The sequence below is a fragment of the Narcine bancroftii genome, chromosome 4, assembly GCF_036971445.1.
Source record: "Narcine bancroftii isolate sNarBan1 chromosome 4, sNarBan1.hap1, whole genome shotgun sequence".
Taxonomy (NCBI): domain Eukaryota; kingdom Metazoa; phylum Chordata; class Chondrichthyes; order Torpediniformes; family Narcinidae; genus Narcine; species Narcine bancroftii.
This window is the reverse complement of record NC_091472.1, coordinates 92,543,669-92,565,777: the sequence shown is the minus strand read 5'-3', so window position 1 is coordinate 92,565,777 and position 22,109 is coordinate 92,543,669. Positions and strand designations below refer to the sequence as shown.

The 22,109-nt window shown below is 37.8% G+C and overlaps 1 protein-coding gene across 8 annotated transcripts in view; it reads left to right on the top strand.

Moving 5' to 3' along the window:
- The window catches only part of LOC138760836 (KH domain-containing RNA-binding protein QKI), a 628,685-nt gene that overhangs the window by 295,817 nt on the left and 310,759 nt on the right, over positions 1-22,109 (top strand). For all 8 annotated transcript variants that reach the window (XM_069932030.1, XM_069932029.1, XM_069932032.1 and 5 more), the window contains one exon: positions 8,657-8,773. In XM_069932030.1, coding sequence (XP_069788131.1) covers positions 8,657-8,773 — 117 coding nt within the window. The remainder of the gene's footprint in view (positions 1-8,656; positions 8,774-22,109) is intronic.

The window sequence follows — 22,109 nt, the reverse complement described above, 5'->3', positions numbered from 1 at the left end:
ACTCAAGGATGTCCGGGTGCCCAACAGTCCAGACACATTGCTCTGTGACATCTCAACAGGCACGCTGCGCCCGGTGGTCCCGCCGCACTGGAGGGTGAAGGTCTTCAGTCTGATCCACGACCTCGCTCACCCAGTGGTAAAGACAACCATGTGGATAGTCGCATAGTGATCTGTGTGGCACGGGCTGAAGAAGGAGGTGGCAGAAGTGGCCAGGAACTGTACCAGGTGCCAGATCTCCAAGGTCCAGCGACACACGCGAGCCCCCATCTAGAACTTCGACCCGGCGGTTCGCAGGTTCCAACACATCCACGTTGATATCGTTGGGCCTCTGCCAGTGTCCAAGGAGGCTCGTTACCTCCTCATGATGGTGGATCGGGCCACAAAGTGGCCGGAGGCCGTCCCGATTAAGAAGCTCCTGGGGGTCAAGCTCCGCCACACCACAGCATACCGCCCGCAGTCCAACGGGTTGGTGGAGAGGTTCAACAGGCACCTTAAGGCATCACTTATGGCCAGGCTCTGTGGGCCAGACTGGGTGGATGAACTACCCTGGGACCTCCTCAGGATTAGGATGGCACCCAAGGAGGACCTGCAGGCTTCAGCAGCGGAGATGTGCACCTCTTTCCCTGCCGGGTAAGTTTTTCTCCCCAGTCCCTGACTCCACAGCCACCGACAAAAACCTGCTGGCGGACCTACGCAGATGACTGGTCTCCCTAGTTTTCCCCATCCCTGGCACGCCACGGCACCCAGCCATTTCATCTCCCCAAAGAGCTGACTCGGCTCAGTTTGATTTTGTGCGGAGGGGACCACAAGGTGCACCGCTACAGCGACCGTACGAGGGGCCATACAAAGTCTTGCACTGGTCCGGTGGAACCTTCACCCTGGATGTTGGGGGGAGAGAGGAACTTTTTACGGTGGACTGCCTGAAGGCGGCCCATCTGGACTTAACACAGCTAGTGCAGATGGCTGTACCCAAGCGCCGGGGCCGGCTGCCAAAGTGACAGGACGCATAGGCAGTTCTGGGGTGGGTTGTGTGGTGGTACACATCCTCATGGTGAACCAGTCCTGCTTGTATTGCCACGTGGCCGGGCATCCATGGGGAAATGGCGTCGTCAGAGGTTTCTCTGACTCTAGCATCCTTTCCAGTGCACACCCTCGACAGCAATTCTGATGTCACAATGGCACCAAGTGACTGAGCTCATGCTTTTCTTTTCTTTTTTTTTCTTTTCTTCTTTTTTTTTCTTTTCTTTTTTTTTCTTTTCTTTTTTTTTCCTACTTTTTTGGGAGGGAGGGGGTGGGTGAGGGGAAGAAAATATTTAAAAATTGTATTATTTTTGTGTCGTAATTTTTATCATTTTTATGTTATGGATAAATATTGTACATGATATGACGCAAATGGAAAATAAAATTTTTAAAAAGAGAGTCACAGAGGGAATGACCCTGGGATATCCAAGGGATATGCAACAAAGCACTAAACATGACTACTTTAATATGCATACCATTGCTATGTCCCGAATATGTGGTGCCTTGAAATGAGGGGACTATGTATAAAAAGTGCTGTAATTTCTACAAACCAAAATTTATACAAATAATTTTGATTAAAATTTGGAATGTGTACTTTCAACCTACGTGAACTGGTGGTAGGATTGATTTGAGGCAGTTAGAAATGATGGAGGATTATGTGCTGAGTGTGGAGGTGTGGTGGAGGTGAAGGGTGATGCACACATTATCCTTGTTCTGTTGGGTGGGGTGGGGGGGGGTTGTAAAAACAGAACTCTGAGAAATGATGGAAATGTAGGAGATGGCTCTATTGACCAAAATAGAGGGGAAACCACATTACTTGGAAAAGAAGGACATTTCAGATGTTCTGGAGTGGAAGACCTCTTCTTGAGAGCAAATGTGGCCAAGGCAGAGAAAGTGGGAAAAAGGGATAGCATCCTAACAGAATTCAGTTTGGGAGAAAGTATAGTTGAAATAGCTGTGGGAACCAGTGGGTTCACAGGAAATGTCAGTGTATTCGCTTGTACACTAAGATGGAGACAGTGGTGTAGAAAGGAGAGAAAATGGTCAGATATGGTCCAAGTGAATTTTAGAGTGGGGTGGGCTGAAGAAGAGCAGTGAAGTTGATAAAACTGACAAGTTCCACACGAGCACAAAATTGCCTCAAAGCTTTCATCAATGTACTCAAGTAATAGATGTGGGTTGCTGCTGGGATAGGTTCGGAGCAAAGTCTTGTTCCACATAGCTAACAAAATGAAAGGCATAGCTCAGACACCTGTATGCCCATGGTTATAGCTTTGACTCGAAGAAAATGTGATATGTCAAAAGAGAAGTTTCGAGTATCAACAAGTTCTGCCAGGTGGGGATGGTAGTGTCGGTCATAGGAAACTGGTCAGAACATTATTCTGGGAAGAAGCAAAGGGCTTTAAGACCTTCTTGATGGGAGGTGAAGATGTATAAAAAAAATGGACATCCATGGTGAAGATGATACCTTAGGGACCAGGGAATCTGAAGTTACCAAAGTGGAGAAGCGCATGGGGGTATCTTAAATGTCGAGGGAAGAGAGTGGAAAAGGAAAAGAGAGGTTTGAATCAAGGTATGAGGAGATAGGTTGGGCAGCACATTCAGTACAACACTATTGCAGTGCTAGCGACCCAGGTTTGAATTCACCAATGTCTGTAAGGTGTTTGTACATTCTCCCCTTGATTTGGCTTTTCTCTGTGTGCTTTGTTTTCTTCCCACCATCCAAAACATATGTAGTTTGTAGATTAATTGGATGACATCAGTTTTGTGGGCCAGAAGGGCCTTCTGCTGTGCTATATTATTAAAATTAAAAAGTTTGGTGGAACAAGAGCAGCTGGAAATATTGGGTCCTGTGTGCGGACCCTTTAAAAGAGGTAGAAGCATGGTACAGGGTTGAGGCACTGTCAAGTTGAAGGCTGAGAATGAGAGATCTCCTGATGTGATTGGATTTGTGACAGTATGGAAGACAGGGAGGCAGTGGCCTGCTTTGGTTTGTTGGGTCGTGTTTCAGAGGTCGGTATCCCATTCTTTTCACACACTGATGCTGCCCAACCCACTGAGTTGCTCTGGCAGATTTTGTTGAGCTTCAGATTCCAGCTTCTACAGTCTCCTGGCAGAGGATCACCAGAGTAGAATCACAGACTTCAATCAGTCATTGCATCCAAGGGATATGCAACAAAGCACTAAACATGACTACTTTAATATGCATACCATTGCTATGTCCCAAATATGTGGTGCCTTGAAATGAGGGGACTATGTATAAAAAGTGCTGTAATTTCTACATAGTCAAACCAAAATATATACAAATAATTCTGATTAAAATTTGGAATGTGTACTTTCAACCTACGTGAATTGTTCGATTACAAATTTAAAACTGTGGAGCACAAGGGCAAACAAAGGAAAAAAGTGTCTTTGTCCCAATCATTATGGAGAGCATTGTATGTACTTCCCTTTTTGAAAATGTGACATGTGCAAGCTGAATATGATGAATGGAGATTCAAGAGAGCTTTAGAAAATCTATGAAAGCAGATTTGGCATTGTTCATTAATATTTTCTGTCTTACTGTGCCAATTACTGGTAATTTCATTGTTTCTTCCTTGATTTTAGGTTCCATTTAGATTGTTTTCTCTATTATGAAAATATTTGAGAAAAATTGTCATTTTGTCATTTCAACAATTCTTATTAACCAGTACGTAATATTGAATTTTTTTTGCGGTCCAAAATTTTACTTTATTACCCTTTCATTGTTTTAATGATAAAATTTAGTTGTCATATTTTTATGAACCTCTTCATGTAGCTATCCATTAAACTCATGGTTTCTTCCATTGATCTGCATTTGGTTTTGGTTTACTTATTAAATAATGATAGGAAGGATTCACAGTCAAAACGACCACCGTATCATCATATTCCTCCTGTGACTTGTGTGCACCTATTACTTAATTTTAACTACTGGTATTTCTTGCGATCTTGAGTTTGTAGGGTTTGAAGGTACTTCATTATGTTTAAGTACTTAAGTAGAATTTTGGGGCAGGAGTAGGCCAACTGGCCTGTCAAGCCCCCTTTGATCTAGTCAAGGACTCAATTCCACCTACCTGGTTTTGCTCCATGATCCTTAATTCCCCTACAATGCAAAGATCAATTTAACTATGTCTTAAATACATTTAATGAGCTAGCCTCCAATGCTTCCCTGTGGAGAGAATTCCACAGATTCACTACTTTCCGGGAAAAGCAATTCCTTCTCAGCTCTGTTCTGAATCTTGAGACTATGTCCATAGTTCTAGTCTCATCTACAATCTTCCTTCCTCTATTGATCTATCCCTTTCATAATTTTCTTTGCAAGTCAACTTCATGGATTTCTCTCTCTCTTCACAACCTTACAGACCTCTATTCTCTGTGCATCTTCATTTCTGGTCTTTTCCTTCATATACACAGCCCAGGACATCACAGGCAAAACTCTCCCCACCACCAGAACATCCACAGGGAGTGCTGCCGTCAGAGAGCAGTAGCAATTATCAGGGATCCAGACTACCCAGCACACGTTCTGTTCTCGCTGCTAACATCAGGAGAGGTATAGGGACCACAAGCCTCGCACCACCAGGTTCAGGAACATCTGCTACCCCTCCACCATCAGACTCCTCAACAACAAACTCAATCAGGGACTCATTTAAGGACTCTTACTTTTGAACTTTATTGAAATTTTAAAAATCTCTGTATTGCACAGTTTGTTTACATTTCTTTACATGGATACATATCTTCTTGAGTCCAGTTCTTTGCATTACCAATAAGTGGTAATTCCGCTTTGCCCACAGGAAAAAGAATCTCAGGGTGGTATGTAATGTCATGTTTGTTCTCTGACAATAAATGTGAATCTGAAATTTGGTGGCCAAACTGGAGCCTGAAGTTATGGATTTCGCTTTTCCTTTCTCTCTATTCTTTCTCTCACTTCCTCTTCTCCAACTTTTCCTTTTTTATTTCTTTTTTTGTTTTCTGTCATCTTATGTTTTCCCTTTTTTCTCATTTTCCTCATTTATTTTCCCTCTAATTTTCTCCTTTTTTCTTTCATTTTCATTTTCCTTTTTTCACTTTTCTCTAGGTGATATAAAAGGAAACTGGATTCCAGTTACTTTCCATTCCTAAATTTTTAACTATCCCATTACATCTTTGTATATTTCTCAGCAATTTTTTAATCCCACTTACACCCAGCCACTACATTTGGTCTCAATTGAACTTTGAAATGCCCCCCTTCTTGCACTTAATTTTCCAACTGTTTTTTTCTTTCAACTCTCATTTTTAATAGCTGGAGGATGAAAATAGCAGGTTCAATATATTCTCAGAAAATATATTAAGTAACCTTTCACTGTGTTCTAAAATCAGTTTACATTGAAAAAAATCTCTGACTTTTAAAAAAGACAACTAAATGGAAGCACGTAATGGAATGGCTGCATCATAGTCTGGTATGGGGACAGCTATACCCCCAAGTGTAAAGCCCTACAAAAGGTAGTGGACAGAACCCAGGACATCACAGGTAAATCCCTTCCCACCATTGAGAACATCCACAGGGAACACTGCGGAGAGTTGCAACAATCATCAAGGATCCACACCAGCAGCACGTGCTCTGTTCCCGCTGCTGCCACCAGGCAAAAGGTATAGGTGCCACAAAACATGCATCACCAGATTCAGGAACATGCTGCTACCCCCCCATCATCAGACTCCTCAACAACATCAAGGACTCATTTAAAGACTCTTACTTTTACACGTTACTATTTGTTTTTATTCTCCTCTCTGTACTGCACAGTCAGTTTGTTTACATTTGTTTATTTGTTTACATATGTACATTGTGTACAGTTTTCTTTTGCACAACCAGTAACTGGTTATTTTGCCTGGGGTGCAGGAAAAATTATCTCAGGTTTGTATGGGATGTCATTTATGTACTCTGAGAATAAATCTGAAATCTAAAGAGGGATGATTTTTAATAGTATTCAGGTTTACAATTCTGCTTGGGATCTTGTTAAAGTGTGCAGTGTTTCAAGTTGATCTTTTGGTTCATTTCAGATCATCCTTGTTATATAATGATTCCCATAATAAATCAGCATAATTTGCATTATACTACTCATATCCAAAGTATTTCAAAACACAACTAATTATATTACTGTAACTCCTTTAAACATCAAGTTACTTCACAATAGTATTATTGAATTAAATTTGGGAAAAAGCCAAGTGAATATTTGGGAAAATACTTAAAACTTGGTCATAATGATTGGTTTAAAGAAGGAAAAAGAGCATTTGAGATGGTGAGGTAAAGGAGGGAAATATCAGGGCATAGAAATTTTCAAGAGTTCGGCAAGTGATGGTAAGTATAATGCAGTGGCCACCCACTTCAATTCCACACACACATTGCCACACTGACGAGTCTCCCCATGGCCTCGTGTACTATCAATCTGAGGCAACCTGCAAATTGGAGGAACAGCAGTTTATATTCTGCCTCAACAGTTTACAGCCAGATAGTTTCAATATTGACTTTTCCAATTTCCGTTAAACCTCTACCACTCTTTCCCTTGTCCTTATCTCCCTTCCTCCTGCTCCCCACCCCTTCCCTTCTTTCTCTATCTTTCTTTGCCCCCTGCCTTCTCCACCTATCACGTTTCAGTTTCCTTCTCTTCTACCCTTCCACCAGTATCTTATTACTTACCAATTTCCCTGTGTGCCTATCACCCCCAGCCCCTCACCTTTTACTTCACACATCTGCCTAATTTATGGCACTTCTGTTGAAGGGCTCAGGTCAGAAACATTAACTGACTTTTACTTCCTATGAATGTTGAGTTGATTTGTTGTGTTTCTCCAGCGGTATCATGTCCTGAACATGGTTGAATAAATATTTGGTTGCTTAAATATCCAGAACTGTAGACAAATAGGGATGGAGTTGAAAACAGGGAGGGTTAAGGCTGAAGGGATCTGGAAAAGATCATGAAAATGTTAAAATCAAAATGCTTCTTTAACAAGGCGGTCATTCAAGTCTGAAACTATGGATAGGATTGACATTGAATGTAATGTGGCAAAATATTATGTTGTCAGCTGAGTTTTAGATGATCTTACTTTTCTACTGCACAACAACATGTCTTCTTCGAACTGAAGGACGACCAATATAAAAATAATTTAACTTTTCTAGGGTAGAAACTGTGGAAACTGACCAGGTGTGTATTGCAATTGACATTAAGAGGGAACAAGAATATGAAAGAGGGGGTTCAGCAGCATATAAGCTGAGGTAGGGGCAGATGTGGATAATGGTACAGATACGAAGATACTGCTGTGAGTCTGTGTAGTCAGAAGCTGATACCGCAAAGTACTGTGATTCAAAGTCTGTAGTGCTGGGCAAACATTGAATTGATGTTAGGAAGCTCAGTTTGTTATTGGAGGTGATGATTATAATTTCACCAACCAGATAACTCGTGAAAAATTCTGCTCATCCAGTATAATGAAATGACAATTACGGTGTGTTCAGCATAGATGTGGAGACTGGTGTGGGTTTGAATGATATTGCCAAAGTATGCTATTTCAATCAGAAGTCAAAGGGAGATACAGTAAAACCCTGTATCTGACACCTGTTGGGATTGATAGATGCCAGATAAGTATAATTTCCAGTTGCTTGAGACTTACAGTTATAATGCCTAACTAATAAACCTGCATTAAGAAATAACAGTATAAAAGACAAAATACCATACCACTGAACAAGCTTCACTTGCATGAATATATAAACATTAAAGCATTTTACTTTATTTTCAGTCACATTCTTTGAAAAATTTAACCATCACTGCCTCTCTACAGAGCTGCCTGAAAGATGAGCAATAAAATTATAAATAATTAACTCCCCACCGCCCTTCCCAAAATTTACAGATAAAGCCTTTTGCTGGAGCAACTCTTACTTAGCAGGGTCACCCCAATGGCAAGCGGCGTCACCTTCATCCTGGCAACAGCATTTTATTCAAACATAACTGTATGCAAACTTTATTCAAACAGCTGCTACAAGCAAAGCATGACCCAGATACCTCACTGGCTGAATATTTGTTCATATCTTCACCAAACATTTATGTGTTAATTCAGAGAGCATTTACTTCTACAATTTTGAACTTGCATTTGTTTTATCTATTATATTATTCTTATTTATTTTAATTTTTAAAAATAATTTTCCTCAATTATTTTGCTGGCTGGTTCAGGCTGCTGGTTCCTTGAATTCCAGATACCAAGGATTTTACTATACATGGAGAACAACAAATGAGCAGGGGATAACGACATTTCAGGTGATTAATGGAAATATAAGAAATAGAAACAGCAGTTTGTATTATGACATCTTGGGACTGCTCCTCCTTTCAATAGAATCATGATTGGAATGAGAATGAATTAGGTAAATGTGGCTGTATCCAGGCTGAATTCAAGTTGGATCGTGGTGAGATATTTCAAAGGTCAGGTTGATTCTGGATATTATTCACAACAATGTTTGCTGCTCTCATTAGCACATTTAATTTCCAGAACCTAATGTTAAATTTGTCATGCTGATGGAAATTCTTAAATTATACAAAAAATTATATTATTGTTTAAACGTTTTTGTCATGTATTCTTTTTTTCTCTGTTGATTGCTCAGTTCAACTTTGTTGGAAGAATTCTTGGACCCAGGGGACTTACTGCAAAACAGTTGGAAGCAGAGACTGGATGCAAAATTATGGTGCGAGGGAAGGGCTCCATGAGGGACAAGAAAAAAGTGAGTATGATCAAACTGGATCTGATACAAATGTTAATACTAGGCCAACATTCCAATGAAGTTTAATCTCAACATAATTTGTAATTAACCTAAAGATTGTGTGGGATTTTTTGCTCAATTGTCTAAGATGTCAAGGAATAATTTCAAATGTAAGTTTTGAGGATGAGTGTTGGGTAATTCAGTAATGATTCATCTTAATCATCCCTGTGGATAGAGTATTAAGAAACAAGAAAAATATTTGTAACATTGTATTATTTCATGATGTGAGCTACTGACACAATGAATCTCACTCATTTGTAAACTGGACTGTGAGATTTTAGGCTAATCCATGATCTCCAAGAACAGGTGACATTGAGTGTTAATGATTTAGGCTTTTCACTCACTCATTACTCCTCATGGGTGAGTCTGAAATCCTGAACTGCATTATCAGAGACGTGTTATCAGGGTCATTTGTAACTGCTCCCCTGTACTGTTATTTATTCATGTTGCAAGTTTTTTATCAATCAACGTGAAATTTTATACCAATTTTTCAGACCCTTGGAGCATTGTCCAATTTATAACAATTCTATCCACTGGGATCATCGCCTGTGATTTGAAATGTGAAACACTGGGCAAATGATCGTAAATTAGTTTTGTTATAGATCAAATGTCATTCAAACTTACTTTAATGTTGTGTATTGTGTCCTGAACATTAAATTCTACTTTTTAAAAATACATAGGTAAATTACAGCAAAATTGCAACAATTTATATTGAGTGTAGAAATTCATCTCCAGAATGAGTAATTGGACAGGAACATTTTAAAATGAGCTTCAGTGAACTATATAAAGAGCAGCAAGTTTCTAAAAGGCACCTTCCATTGTAAATATGAACTAACAATCATATATAGAAAGGTAGGCACATTGCCCCTGTAGAAATCCTGGCAAATAAAAGCATTGTTGATGTCAAAATGATTCAAATCTGACCTTTTTTCTTTTCAAATATTTTTAATTAATTTCAAATATAATCATGAATATATCAACATTTATGGAATACATAATAGTAATAACAAATGACAAATTTAATGACTCAAGTTATAAAGAACATAGAACTATAGTTCAAAATTATAACTAAAATAGAAAAGTAAAAAAAATTCCATGTACAGCATTATTCTAACCCAATTCCCTAACTCAATGAAAATGACTAAAGGAAGTATGTACTTCATTCATAGAATAAAATAGCAAATATAAAAAATTCAAAAATTATTGTATCTATAGATTACGGAATTCAAAACTAGATTTTGAATTGTTAATTGAATAAATTTAAGCAGGACATGATGTCCCATGGCCATTAGGAATGAGTAAGTGGGGCAGTATCTAAACAATATTGCATGTCCAGCCAGGAGAGATGCAAAAGATAGAGTATGACATTTATTTGGAGTTAGAGGAATATCATCTTCTCCAGTTATGGCAAAAAGAGCAATCAGATGATTAGGTTCCAAATTTACATTTAAAATTAAGAATAGAGTTTGAAACATCATCCTCCAATATTTTTCGAGGCTAGGACATGTCCAAAACATATGAATTACATTTATCACAATAAGGATTTACACCTGAATAGATGCGAGATTATTTAACTTTAGATACATGAGCCCTATGTACAATTTTAAATTGTATTAAGCAATGCCGGACACATAAGGATGTAATATTAACCATCTTAAAAATTCTATCCTAAACTTCTTTTGATAATGTAAGATTTAAATCCTGTTCACAGGCATTTTTAATTTTAACTAGAGGGGCATGTCTCAAACCTACTAGCTTATCAAAAAGAATGGATATTCTATATATCACATCAACAATATTCACATCAGGTGCCCAAGGAAAACCAGTATCTGAGATTTAAGAAATATCTTGATAATGTCAATTAAAAGATCTTTGAAACTTTCAATACCTAATCTAAACCAATCATTAAAAAAAAAAGAATCTTGTAAAGAAGGTTGAAAAAGATGATTGGATAAAATGGGGCTTGAAAAGGAAAAAAACATAAAGTACTAAACTGCACCCAAGCTCTGACAGCCTGCCGGATAATAGGATTATGAATTAATTTATTTAAAGATAAAATTAGTGAGGACCCAAGAAGTGCTGGAATGGAAAAGTTTTTAGCAGAATTCAACTCTATTGTTACCCATGCTGGACTGTCCACTCGTTTATGAACGTGTAACCAAAACATAAAGTTACGTATGTTGACTGCCCAGCAATAAAATCTAAAATTAGGTAGAGCTATACCTCCAATTCTTTTAGGTTTTTGAAATTGAACCTTGTTTAGATGAGGACACTTATCCCTCGATATATAAGACGTTATAATCGAATCAAGTGAATCAAAAAATGATTTAGGTACAAAAATTGGTATAGACTGAAAAAGGTATAAAAATTTAGATAAAATATTCAATTCAATAAGATTGATATGATCGACCAGGTGTAAAGAGAGGGGCGACCATTTTGTTGGAGACCATTTCACTTGTTTTAATAATGTAGGAAAATGTTCTTTCAAAAGGTATTTATGATTCTTTGTAACTTATCATAACCAAGATATTTAAATTGTTTTTCCACAATCTTAAAAGGGAAATTGGTATACACTGTTTAAAGGAAAAAAGTTTACTTTTATGCAGATTTAATCTAATATCCTGAAAACTTATTAAATTGAGAAAGTATTCACAACGTGGACGGTAAAGAAGTATCAGGATTTGATAAATAAAGCAAATGATCATCAGCATACATGGAGTCTGTATGTTCAATTTCCTTTTTTACAAATACCTAAAATGTCACCACAATCTTGAAATGAAATCACTAATGGCTCTAAGTCCAAATCAAACAATAATGGACTTAGAGAATATCCTTGATGGGTTCTCCATTGAAGATTGAAAGGTTGGGATTGTTGAAAATTAGTAATTGAAACCATTGGGGTTGAATACAATAATTTAATACATGGCCTGATCCAAAATTTAATTTTTCTAAAATCATGAATAAATATTTCCATTCAACTCAATCAACTCAATCAAGGGAACACATTTGAGAACCAAACTTGAAGGTAGATACAAAATACCTAATAAGCACTCTATATTCAAATGGGAATAATAGATTTTAATAAAACCAGTCTGGTCTCCAAGGATGATAGATGGTGAAATATTCTCCAATCTATGGGCCAAAATTTTAGCCAGAATTTTTGACATCAACATTTAATAAATAAATTGGCCTATAAGAGGAGCATTCTGTTGGATCTTTACCTTTCTTTGCAATAAGAATATACACACTTGATTAAATGTTGCTGGAAGTTTACCCTTCCTAAATGAGTCCAATAACATCGAATTTAACTGAGGTAAAAGTAGAGGAGAAAAAGATTTGAAAAACTCTACAAGAAACCCATCGGGTCCGCAACTCTTCCCGAATGTAATTAAGAAATATCAGTGACTATTTCGTCATATGATATAGGCACATCGTCTCATTTGTTCATCCAAAAAGGCTTGGGAATATTTAAACAAACCAGTAAATTTCCTCATTTCACAAATGATAGTAAAACTATTATCATTTGTGAATTCAGAAGTATAAGAAGTATAAAGTCATTTGTAATGTTTCATGAATGTATCATTTATATCAGAGTGATCCATAGTAAAGTTACTATTTTCCATTTGAATTCTTTTAATTTGCCATTTAGCCGTAAAAACCTCTCAGCCCATTAGTTAAGAGCTTGCCTGATTTATCACCATGTATTTAAAACTGACTTCTGCTCCTTAACAGATGATTTTCAATCAAGGTTTTAAAAAGATAAAATTTAGTTTGAAGTTCAACCTGGTTTTATAAAACTCAGGATTTTTGGTTTGAGCATATTTGATTACTATGTACATAGTTGTAGAGGTAAACCGGCCCTGCTTGTCATGCATGGTCAGTGGGGCAGCTGTGGTGAAGATGGCGTCACAGGAATCTTTTCTTCTTGTCCAGATATGCGCACTTACATTATTGTATGACTTAAGTCCGGAACATGAGGGGTGGGCCAGGCACAGCCTTAAAGGCTCCACCTGTGTTAAATGAGCTCACAGTCTGTTGTCTCAGTCTTTTTGCTGCACTTGTGCACAACTCATTACAACTAATTCTAATCTTTCTTTATTGGTCTTCCTTTTTAAATTCACAGTGTAAGAGATAATTTGTTCCCTCAGATAAGCTTTCAAAAATCAGACTGGACATTTCTGATGAAATGTTTGTATCAGAAAAATAAATTATCTGCTTCTCCATAAATTTCACAGTCATTATCCGATAGTAAACTCGAATTAAACCGCCAATGTCTCCTTGTTTGCAGAAAGCCAGGAAAAGTCATGGTCAGCACAACAGGGCATGATCTGATATTAAAATAGTTTGATACTGCAGGATTGAGTTAGATGGATCAATTGATTATCAATAAGAAAGCAACCAATTCGTGAATACATTCTATGAACATGTGAGAAGAAGGAATACTCTATACTATTTGGATGTAAGAAACATCAAACATCAGAAACACCATAATCTGACAAAAAAAGAATGAATTAATGAAGCAGATTTACTCAATATGGTGGGTTTAAGAGAAGCAGGATCTAACCAACAAATAAAATCCCCACCTGGTATTAGAGAATATAAACTCAGATCTGGTAAAGAAGAAAAAAATCATTCAAAAAACCCCACATCATCTGTATTAAAACTATAGAATGCTACTGCACAGGAAACAGAATCTTCAGCCCTTCTGGTCTGTGATGACCACTATTCCACTAGTCCCACTGACCTGCTCCCACTCCATAACCTTCCAGACCTCTCCCATCCATGTATCTATCCAATCTATTCTTAAAACTCAAGATTGAGCCCGCGTTCACCACATCAGATGGCAGCCCATTCCACACTCCCACCACTCACTGAGTGAGGAACTTTTCCCTAATTTTCCCCTTAAACCTTTATTTTTCCTTTCAGCTTAAAACTATGATCCCTTGTATTTATCTCTCCCAATTTAAGTGGAAAAAGCCTATTCGCAACCACTTTGTCTTTACCTCTCAAAATTTTGTGAACCTCTATCAAATCTCCCTCATTCTTCTTCATTCCAAAGAATAAAATCCTAACCTGTTTAATCTTTCCTTTTAACTCAACTTATGAAGAGCTGGCAACATCCTAGTAAATTTTCTCTGCACTCTTTCAACCTTTTTGATATCCTTTCTATAGTTAAGAGACCAAATCAACACACAATATTCCATATTTAGCCTTACCAATGTTTTAAACAACTTCAACATAACATCCCAACTCCAAACCTCAATTCTTTGATTTATAAAGTCTAAGATGCCAAAAGCTTTCTTTACAATCCTATCCACCTGTGACGCCATCTTCAGAAAATAATGTATTTGTATTCCCAGATGTCTTTACTCCTCCCCATTCCTCAGTGCCTACCATTTACTGTGTATGTCCTACCTTGGTTTGCCCTTCCAAAATCCATCACCTCACATTTCTCTGCATTAAGCTCCATCTGCCATTTTTTGGCCCATTCTCCTAGTTGGTCCAGATTCCTCTGCAAGCTTTAAAAATCTTCCTCACTGTCCACAATGCTTTCTATCTTTGTGTCATCAGCAAACTTGCTGATCCAATTTACCACATTTTCAGCCAGATCATTGATATAAACAACAAACATCAATGGTCCTAAAACAGATCCATGAGGCACACCACTAGCCTCCAGTTTGAGAAGCATCCATCCACTACCACTCTCTGTTTTCTCACACACAGCCAATTTCAAATCCAGTTTACAACCTCTCCATGGATACCTAGTGTATTAACCTTTTGAACTAACTGCCCATGTGGGACCTTGACAAAGGCTTTAGTTAAGTCCATGTACCTTTCCTTCATCTACCTTCTCGGTAACCTCCTCAGAAAACTCTACAAGATTTGTTAAACATGACTTACCACTCACAAAAGCCATGCTGACTGTCGTTAATCAGCCCATGGCTGTCCAAATACCTATATATACTAGCTCTCAGAACTCCTTTCAATAATTTACCTACTACTGAAGTCAGGCTCATTGGCCTACAGTTACCTGGTTTATTTTTGGAGCATTTTTAAACAGTGGGATAACATGAGCTACCCTCCATTCCTCTGGCATCTCACCCATGGCTAAGGACATTTTGAATATATCTGCCATTTCTACACTAGTCTTCCTCAGTGTCCAAGGGAATATCATATCTGGGTCAGGAGATTTATCTACCTTTATTTGCTGTAAGGCAGCAAGCACTTCCACCTCCTTAATCTCCTTATGTACCATGACACTTCTGTTTTTTTTCCCCTTCCTTCCTTATGCACTATGCCAGTTTCCTGAGTAAATACTGATGCAAAAAAACTGTTTAAGATCTCCCCCATTACTTGAGGCTCCACACATAAATATTAGCTAAAACTACCATTTTATTATTCAATTTCACTGAAACAATAATATATCGACCATTTGTATCTGAAAATACTTTGTGTTGGATGAAGAGGGTATTTTGATCAAAGAAAATAGAAACCCTCCTGGCTTTGGCATGGAATGAGGACTGAAAATGTTGACCTCTCTTTGTCATAGGGCAGGAATTATCACAACTATGAATATGTTTCTTGAAAAAATACAATATTAGCTTTAAGCTGTTTTAAATGAGAGAACACTTTCTTCCACTTGACCAGATGGTTCATACCTTTTACATTCCAACTAATAAAGTTAACAGAATTATCCAAAATATCCCTTCATTAATGTGGATTGATTAGAGCAGTTAATATCTAGCTAGCAGGTACAACCTTGAAGTAAAAATAAGAAACTGGTGATATTTTGAAAAATTGCATTCTAATTTCAAATTCAAATTTTAAACACATTTCTAAAGTTAATATAACCTTGAAAAAAAAGAGTCCCAATCTTCCCTCACCCTCCCCCCACATTCAGAAACACAGAAATCTGCTAATGAATTCACAGTTAGCTTTCCAAAACAAACCATTCCAACCCAATTTTCCCCCAGCTGGAGTTGACAAAACTCCATTGCTATAAAAGTAAATAATAACACTGAATTAAAATGCCAGTGTCTTTTATCTTGAGGAAAATTAGGAAGGTTCATTGATATTGTAACAGGGGTCTGATCAGATATTACAATACTATGGAATTCACAAGAGTGAGTTAATGAAATTAAATGATTATCAATAAAAAAAAACCAGGTAAATGGCACCTCTCGAAACTGGCAGTGGCCTGACAATGTCCACATGGACGTGGTCAAATCCACTATGTGTCGGTGGGAAGGACTGATGAGGGGCTTTCACGTGCCTCTGCACCTTGGATGTCTGACAGTGCAGGCAAGTTCTGGCTCAGTGGCTGACCTGTTTATGCAGGCCATGCCACATGAATCTGTCTACTACCAGTTCAGATGTTCCCCAGATACATGGGTGGGCCAACCCATGTAGTGTGTCAAAGACATGGCGCCTTCATGTGGTGGAAATGATGGGCCTTGGTTGGCCAGCGGACACATCACAGAGAAATGTGGCTTTGGATGGCCTGATACGCATGTCTTCCAGCTGTAGCCCTGAAACTGCAATGCGGTAGGCTGGTATCTTGCCATCCTGCCTCTGGTCCCCTGCAAGCATGGTATAGTCAATTCCAGGGGACGGAGTACACAGACAGGACAGACATACAGGACAGAGCATTAGCCATGAGGTTGTTCTTTCCAGAAATGTGCTTAATAGTCGTCATGTACTCTGAGATATAAGAGAGGTGACGCTGGTGCCTTATCAACCATGAGCGAAGGCAAAAATAAGGGGCTTGTGATCGGTGAAGACTGTAAAATCCTGACCTTTGAGGAAATAGTGTACAGAGAGGTGGAGGGATAGCAACTCCCTGTCAAATACTCTATACTTCTGCTTTGGTGATCGCAGGTGTCTGCTGAAGTCATCGTCCGCGAGGAGTTGGCAGATGTCTTCCAGCATCTGTTTGAGAAATATCTTCTCGAACTGTAAGCAGGGCCCGTAGCCGTCCATTAATGCCAGCATATCATTCATAAGGGCTGATGGTGTGCGGTCACCCAGCCTGTCCATGTGGAGCTGCCGTGCCGCTTGTTCATGGCGGGAAAGGAGCACCTTAATTGTCTCATACCTGTCAGTGGCTGGCAGATGATGTAAGAAGTCAATTATTCATCTGGCAGTCTCCTGGTCGAGTGAACTGACCACGTAGGAATATCTAGTGGAGTCTGTGGTGATCTGCCTGACCTTAATCTGAGCCTCAGCCAGTTCAAACCAGACTAGCGGAAGTTCAAAAGGTCCGCAGCTTCAGCAAGACTGCATTCTGTGCACCCATGTCATTCATTGTGGGTTACCACTGTGGTCATTGTGCTGGGCAGCGAATGAAAGAAAAATCACATGGAAGCTGTGAGTGAACTGAACCAACCAACTGACTTCACTTATCAACATGACCCCAATGATCCTTTCCCCACCCTCACCAGGACCATTGTGATGTCAGCCCAGAGCGAGCCTGCAACTCCATGTCCCGGTTCGCTTAAGGATCATTGCAGCCCGCTACAATGTACATAGAAAATGAATTTAAAACTAAATTTGATCTTCTCTCAACACGCCCAGCCAAATGCCAACTTTTGAAATCTAAAAATCAATTTTACATCTAGAGTTATAAATCAAGCAAGCTTTTGGCCAACCATTTGAGGGGATTTGGGGCTAAATGACACATCATAAAAGTTTTGAAAGATCATGGTATTATGACCTCAGATCATTTTGAGAGTACTCCTTTTATAGATTGATCTCCCTATTGAATGCCGATGCTAAAATCTTGGCTAAAATTTTAGCTAATAGGCTGGAAAAGATTTTACTGTCAGTTTTTTCTGAAGATCAAACAGGGTTTATTAAAAAACAATATTTCTATTTTAATGTATGTTGTTTAATGAATATTATGTATTTGCCTTCTGGGAAAACTCCTGAGTGTATTCTTTCATTGGATGCTAATAAAGCTTTTGATCAGATAGAATGGACATATTTGTTTCTAACACTTGAAAATTTTAATTTTGGTTCTGATTTTATTACATGGGTTAAACTATTGTAATCACAACCCTGTGCCACAATTTTTACTAATTTACAATAAGCTCAACTTTTAATTGGCAACGTGGCACTCAACAAAGATGCCCGTTAAGCCCTTTATTATTTGAACCATTGGCAATTGCTTTACATGAGTCCAAGGACATCTTGGGGATATGGCAGAATGGGATTGAACGTAAGGTCTCTTTCTATGCTGGTGATCTCGTAACTTTACATTTCAAATCCAATCATTTCCCCTTCCCCACATGATGTCATTGCTATCACAATTTAGTCGATTCTCAGGTTATAAATTGAATGTGCATCAAACTGAACTTCTTCTATTGAATTTTACTGCAGCAGTGTGTGCTAATTCTCCTTTTAAGGATTTTAAACATCAGTTTACTTACCTTGGTCTTATAATCACAAACAATCATCAGCATCTTTTTTAAGGAGAATTATTTTGCTCTGCTTAAATAAGTGAAATATTCCTTCACCCAGTGGTCACCTTTGCCTACACTGAATTGGCTGTATAAATTCAATTATTTTCCCTAAATTTTTATACATTTTTCAATCTGTTCCAATAGTTGTTCCTAAATTGTTTTTTCACTTACTTGACTCAGCCATATCGTCTTACGTACGGAAGGGTAAACATTCTCACCTTAATAAAGTTCTTCAGAGATTTAAGAACGACAGTGGTATGGCTCTACCTAATTTTAGATTCTACTATTGGGCAGTCAATATACAAAGTCTTACATATTGGTCCTTCTTTCATTCTGATCATTTTGACTGCATATTATGGATGTCAATGAAGCTGAATTCCCCCACCATCCTCCCCCCCCAAAATTTTTCTTATTTAACACTTCTTGGTTCTTCACTTCCATTCTCAACTAAGTTAATAGATAATCCAATTGTTAAATATTCTATGAGAATTTGGGCACAATTTAGAAAATATTTTGCATTTCATAATTTTTCTCTCAAGTCCTATCGTGTCCAATCATTTTTTTCAACCCTCTTTACATGACGATTTTTTTCAGAGATGATATAGAGAGGGTACTCAGATGTAACTCACAAAATTCTGTTGACACCGTGTTTGAAGTAAAAACACAAAATGCTGGAGAAGCTCAGCAAATCAAACAGTGTCCTTTATGTTGCAAAGGCAAAGATACATAACCAACATTTCAGGCTTGAACCCTTCATCAAAGTATGAAAAAGTGCTCAAAATTGTTTGACCTGCTGAGCTTTTTCAGCATTTTGTGTATGATATGCTAATTGATGGATATTTTGCATCATTTGAACAGATTACTGCTAAATTTAACTTGCCCAAATCTCACTTCTTTAGATGTTTGCAAGGCTGGCATTTTCTTGAATCACAAGTTTCTAATTTCCCAAGAGAGTTTGAATCAAATTTTTTAGATGAGTTTTTTTTAGCTTAATGTCTTCTCGTAAAGGTTTAATATCTATTATTTTCATGAAATTGTTATGTTTAAATCAGACTTTGTTAATGAAAATCAAAAAATGCTTGGGAACAGGATTTAAATTTGACTATATTAGATGTGGATTGGGACACAATTCTTAAGTTAGATAATAGCAATTTGTTATGTGCTCAGTGTGTTCTATTACAATTCAAAGTGTTACATAGAGCACATTGTCTTAGGCTAAATTTGTCTCGCTTTTATTCCGATATGAGTCCCTGGTGTGACAGGTGTAAGAACAGAGAAGTGACATTGATTCATATGTTCTGGATTTGTCTAATCTAGAAAAATACTGGAGAGAGGTTTTCCATATTTTATCAAAAATTTTCAGTTTAGGTTTATCACTGAATTCTTTGGTGGTCGTCTTTGGTACAATGGGAGGGAATGATTCTTCTTTATCTCTGGTTCAGAGATGTGCAATTTTACTTAAAAGGAAGGATGTTGCCCCACCAACTCATGATCGGTGGTTGCATGACATCATGTCTTGTTTGAATATGGAAAAGATTTGTTATTCAATTAATAATTCATATATTAAGATTCCAGAAGTTATGGGGGTCATTTATGACTCACTATCTTTCTTTATAATTTTACTCTAATGTAATTAAATTATCTGACGTGTCTTTTTCATGTTCGTTATATTAATTTTTTTAACCTTCATTTTTCTTTTAATACTAATCATATATAGCATCTAGAAAAGTAGTTAGGTAAGGGTTAAAAGGAAAAAGAGAGACAAAGAAGATAATTTTTTTTCTTTACATATATACAACCCTAGTAAGTTTATTAACTCAGGAAAAAAAGAGATAAATTGCTCAGACAAAAAGAACAAACAATTTGTGACCATCAAATATTTTGTAATAAATGTAGAAAATCCTTAAAGTTAATAATTAATTATCTTTAATCTTCAAGCCAAAGTTCCCAGAGGGCACGATACAGTAGTGATTTCTTCCAAGAAGCTCCGAGCCTCGTTAATTGAACACAGCAATTTCCTCTGGCCATTGGAAAATGTAATGCGAAGTCATGCAGTGTACAGTAAAGAAGGCTTTAAACCATGTTTATATAGCTCCGACATTACTTCTTTGTATTCATTGAGCTGTTTCATGACTTCAGGACAGTAATCTTGACTTTGATATTCAAGAGTTTCTCTTCTATGGGCTTCTCAAATCAAAGACTCCTTTACTTGATAAAGTTGTAGCCGAAGAATATCTGAACAAAGTCTCTGCCCAGGATCAGGCTTAGGTAATAAAGAGCAATGTTGTCTATCAATCTCTGGGGGAGATGAAAGAGACTCCTTACCAAAGGCCTTGTAAATCAACTCTGAAAAGAATTTAGTAAGTTGGCTACTTTCTGTGGATTCACGCAAGCCCAGGATTCATAAATTCTGCCTTCCAGATCAACGACTTTCTTCATAAGTTTCAAATTACTGTCATTTAATCCAGAGCTCAGTTCCTCCTTAATCGTTGACAAATGTTTACTGTGTTCTTTAGATACTTTTTGTACTTGGTTGAGTTTATTGTAAATCTGAACCAAGACTTCTTTAAGATCATCAGTTATCATCTGTCTGTGTTGATTGAGTATCTCTGTAATAGACTCCATGGTCAGACTTTCCAAATTTACTTCTTATAGCCATTTCAGTATGCAGAAGAAAGAAAGGCAAGTAATTTAGAGCACTTTAGTTGTAAAATAAGGATCTAAGTAAATGGAAGAGATGAAAAGTAAGTAGGAGTGTTAGATTGCTGTTGTTACTCCATGAGCAGCCAACCGAAAGTCCAATATCATTTTAAATTTTTAAACAGATTTGTAAACTAACACTTTTTCAAATTAAAGCTCAGGTTTGCATTGAAAGCTATGAATGGGATTTGAACCTTCAGTAATGGAGTAATTTCTGTTCTGAACTGTTTCTACTTTGCAAGTTTAAATGGTGGTAATTTGTAATTTCTAGTCCAATTAGCAGTTCATGACATACTGCCAGCACCAAACAGATGTGATGTAAGAAATGGAAACATACAATTGTAGTTTGCAGTTGATCAGGAATAGTTATAATTCAAAGGATGTGTTTTTTCCCTAATCAAGGCTGGATTAATTAAGATAAAAATTATTGGAATCACTCAACAGGTTATTCTGTGGGAATATAAACAATTAATGTTTCTGGCCAAATACCTTTTGTCAGAACTGGGGGGGAAAATTGTGTGTACCAGAAGAGGAAAGTGAGACTTCCATTCAGCAAAATGAGCATCTCTGATTGCATGAGACTATATTGACTTAAATTGGCTGTTAGAGTTCATTCTTCTTATGATGCTGAGTACTGGCACACCCAAGGACTGTGAGCTCAGCCTACTCTTGTTAATGCTACTGACCCACAAGCCAGATCCAGCTCCAACAGAGTCATCAGGTTTGCATATGGTGTGACAGTAGTCAGCAATAACGATAAGTCACACTACAGGGAAGAGGTGGAAAATCCCATGAGATGGTGTGAGAATAAAAACCTGAGTCTCAATGTGGTTAAGATGAAGGAGATGATTGTGGACTTCAGGAGGACCAGGCTTAACCACCCTCCACTACACATTAACTGTTCGGTAGTGTAAAGAATAGAGAGCACCAAGTTCCTCGGAGACTAGTTAAGAAGTGACACAAAACACATCCTCACTTTTCAAGAAGGTGCAACAATGACTGCATTTCCAGAGAAGACTGAGTTACGCAAGGCTACTGGCCACATTCTGTCAACTTTTTAAAGCCTTTCTATCAAGAATGTCCAGCTGCACCAGCTGCATCACAGTGTGGAATGGTTGCTGTAGAGCATCAGATCG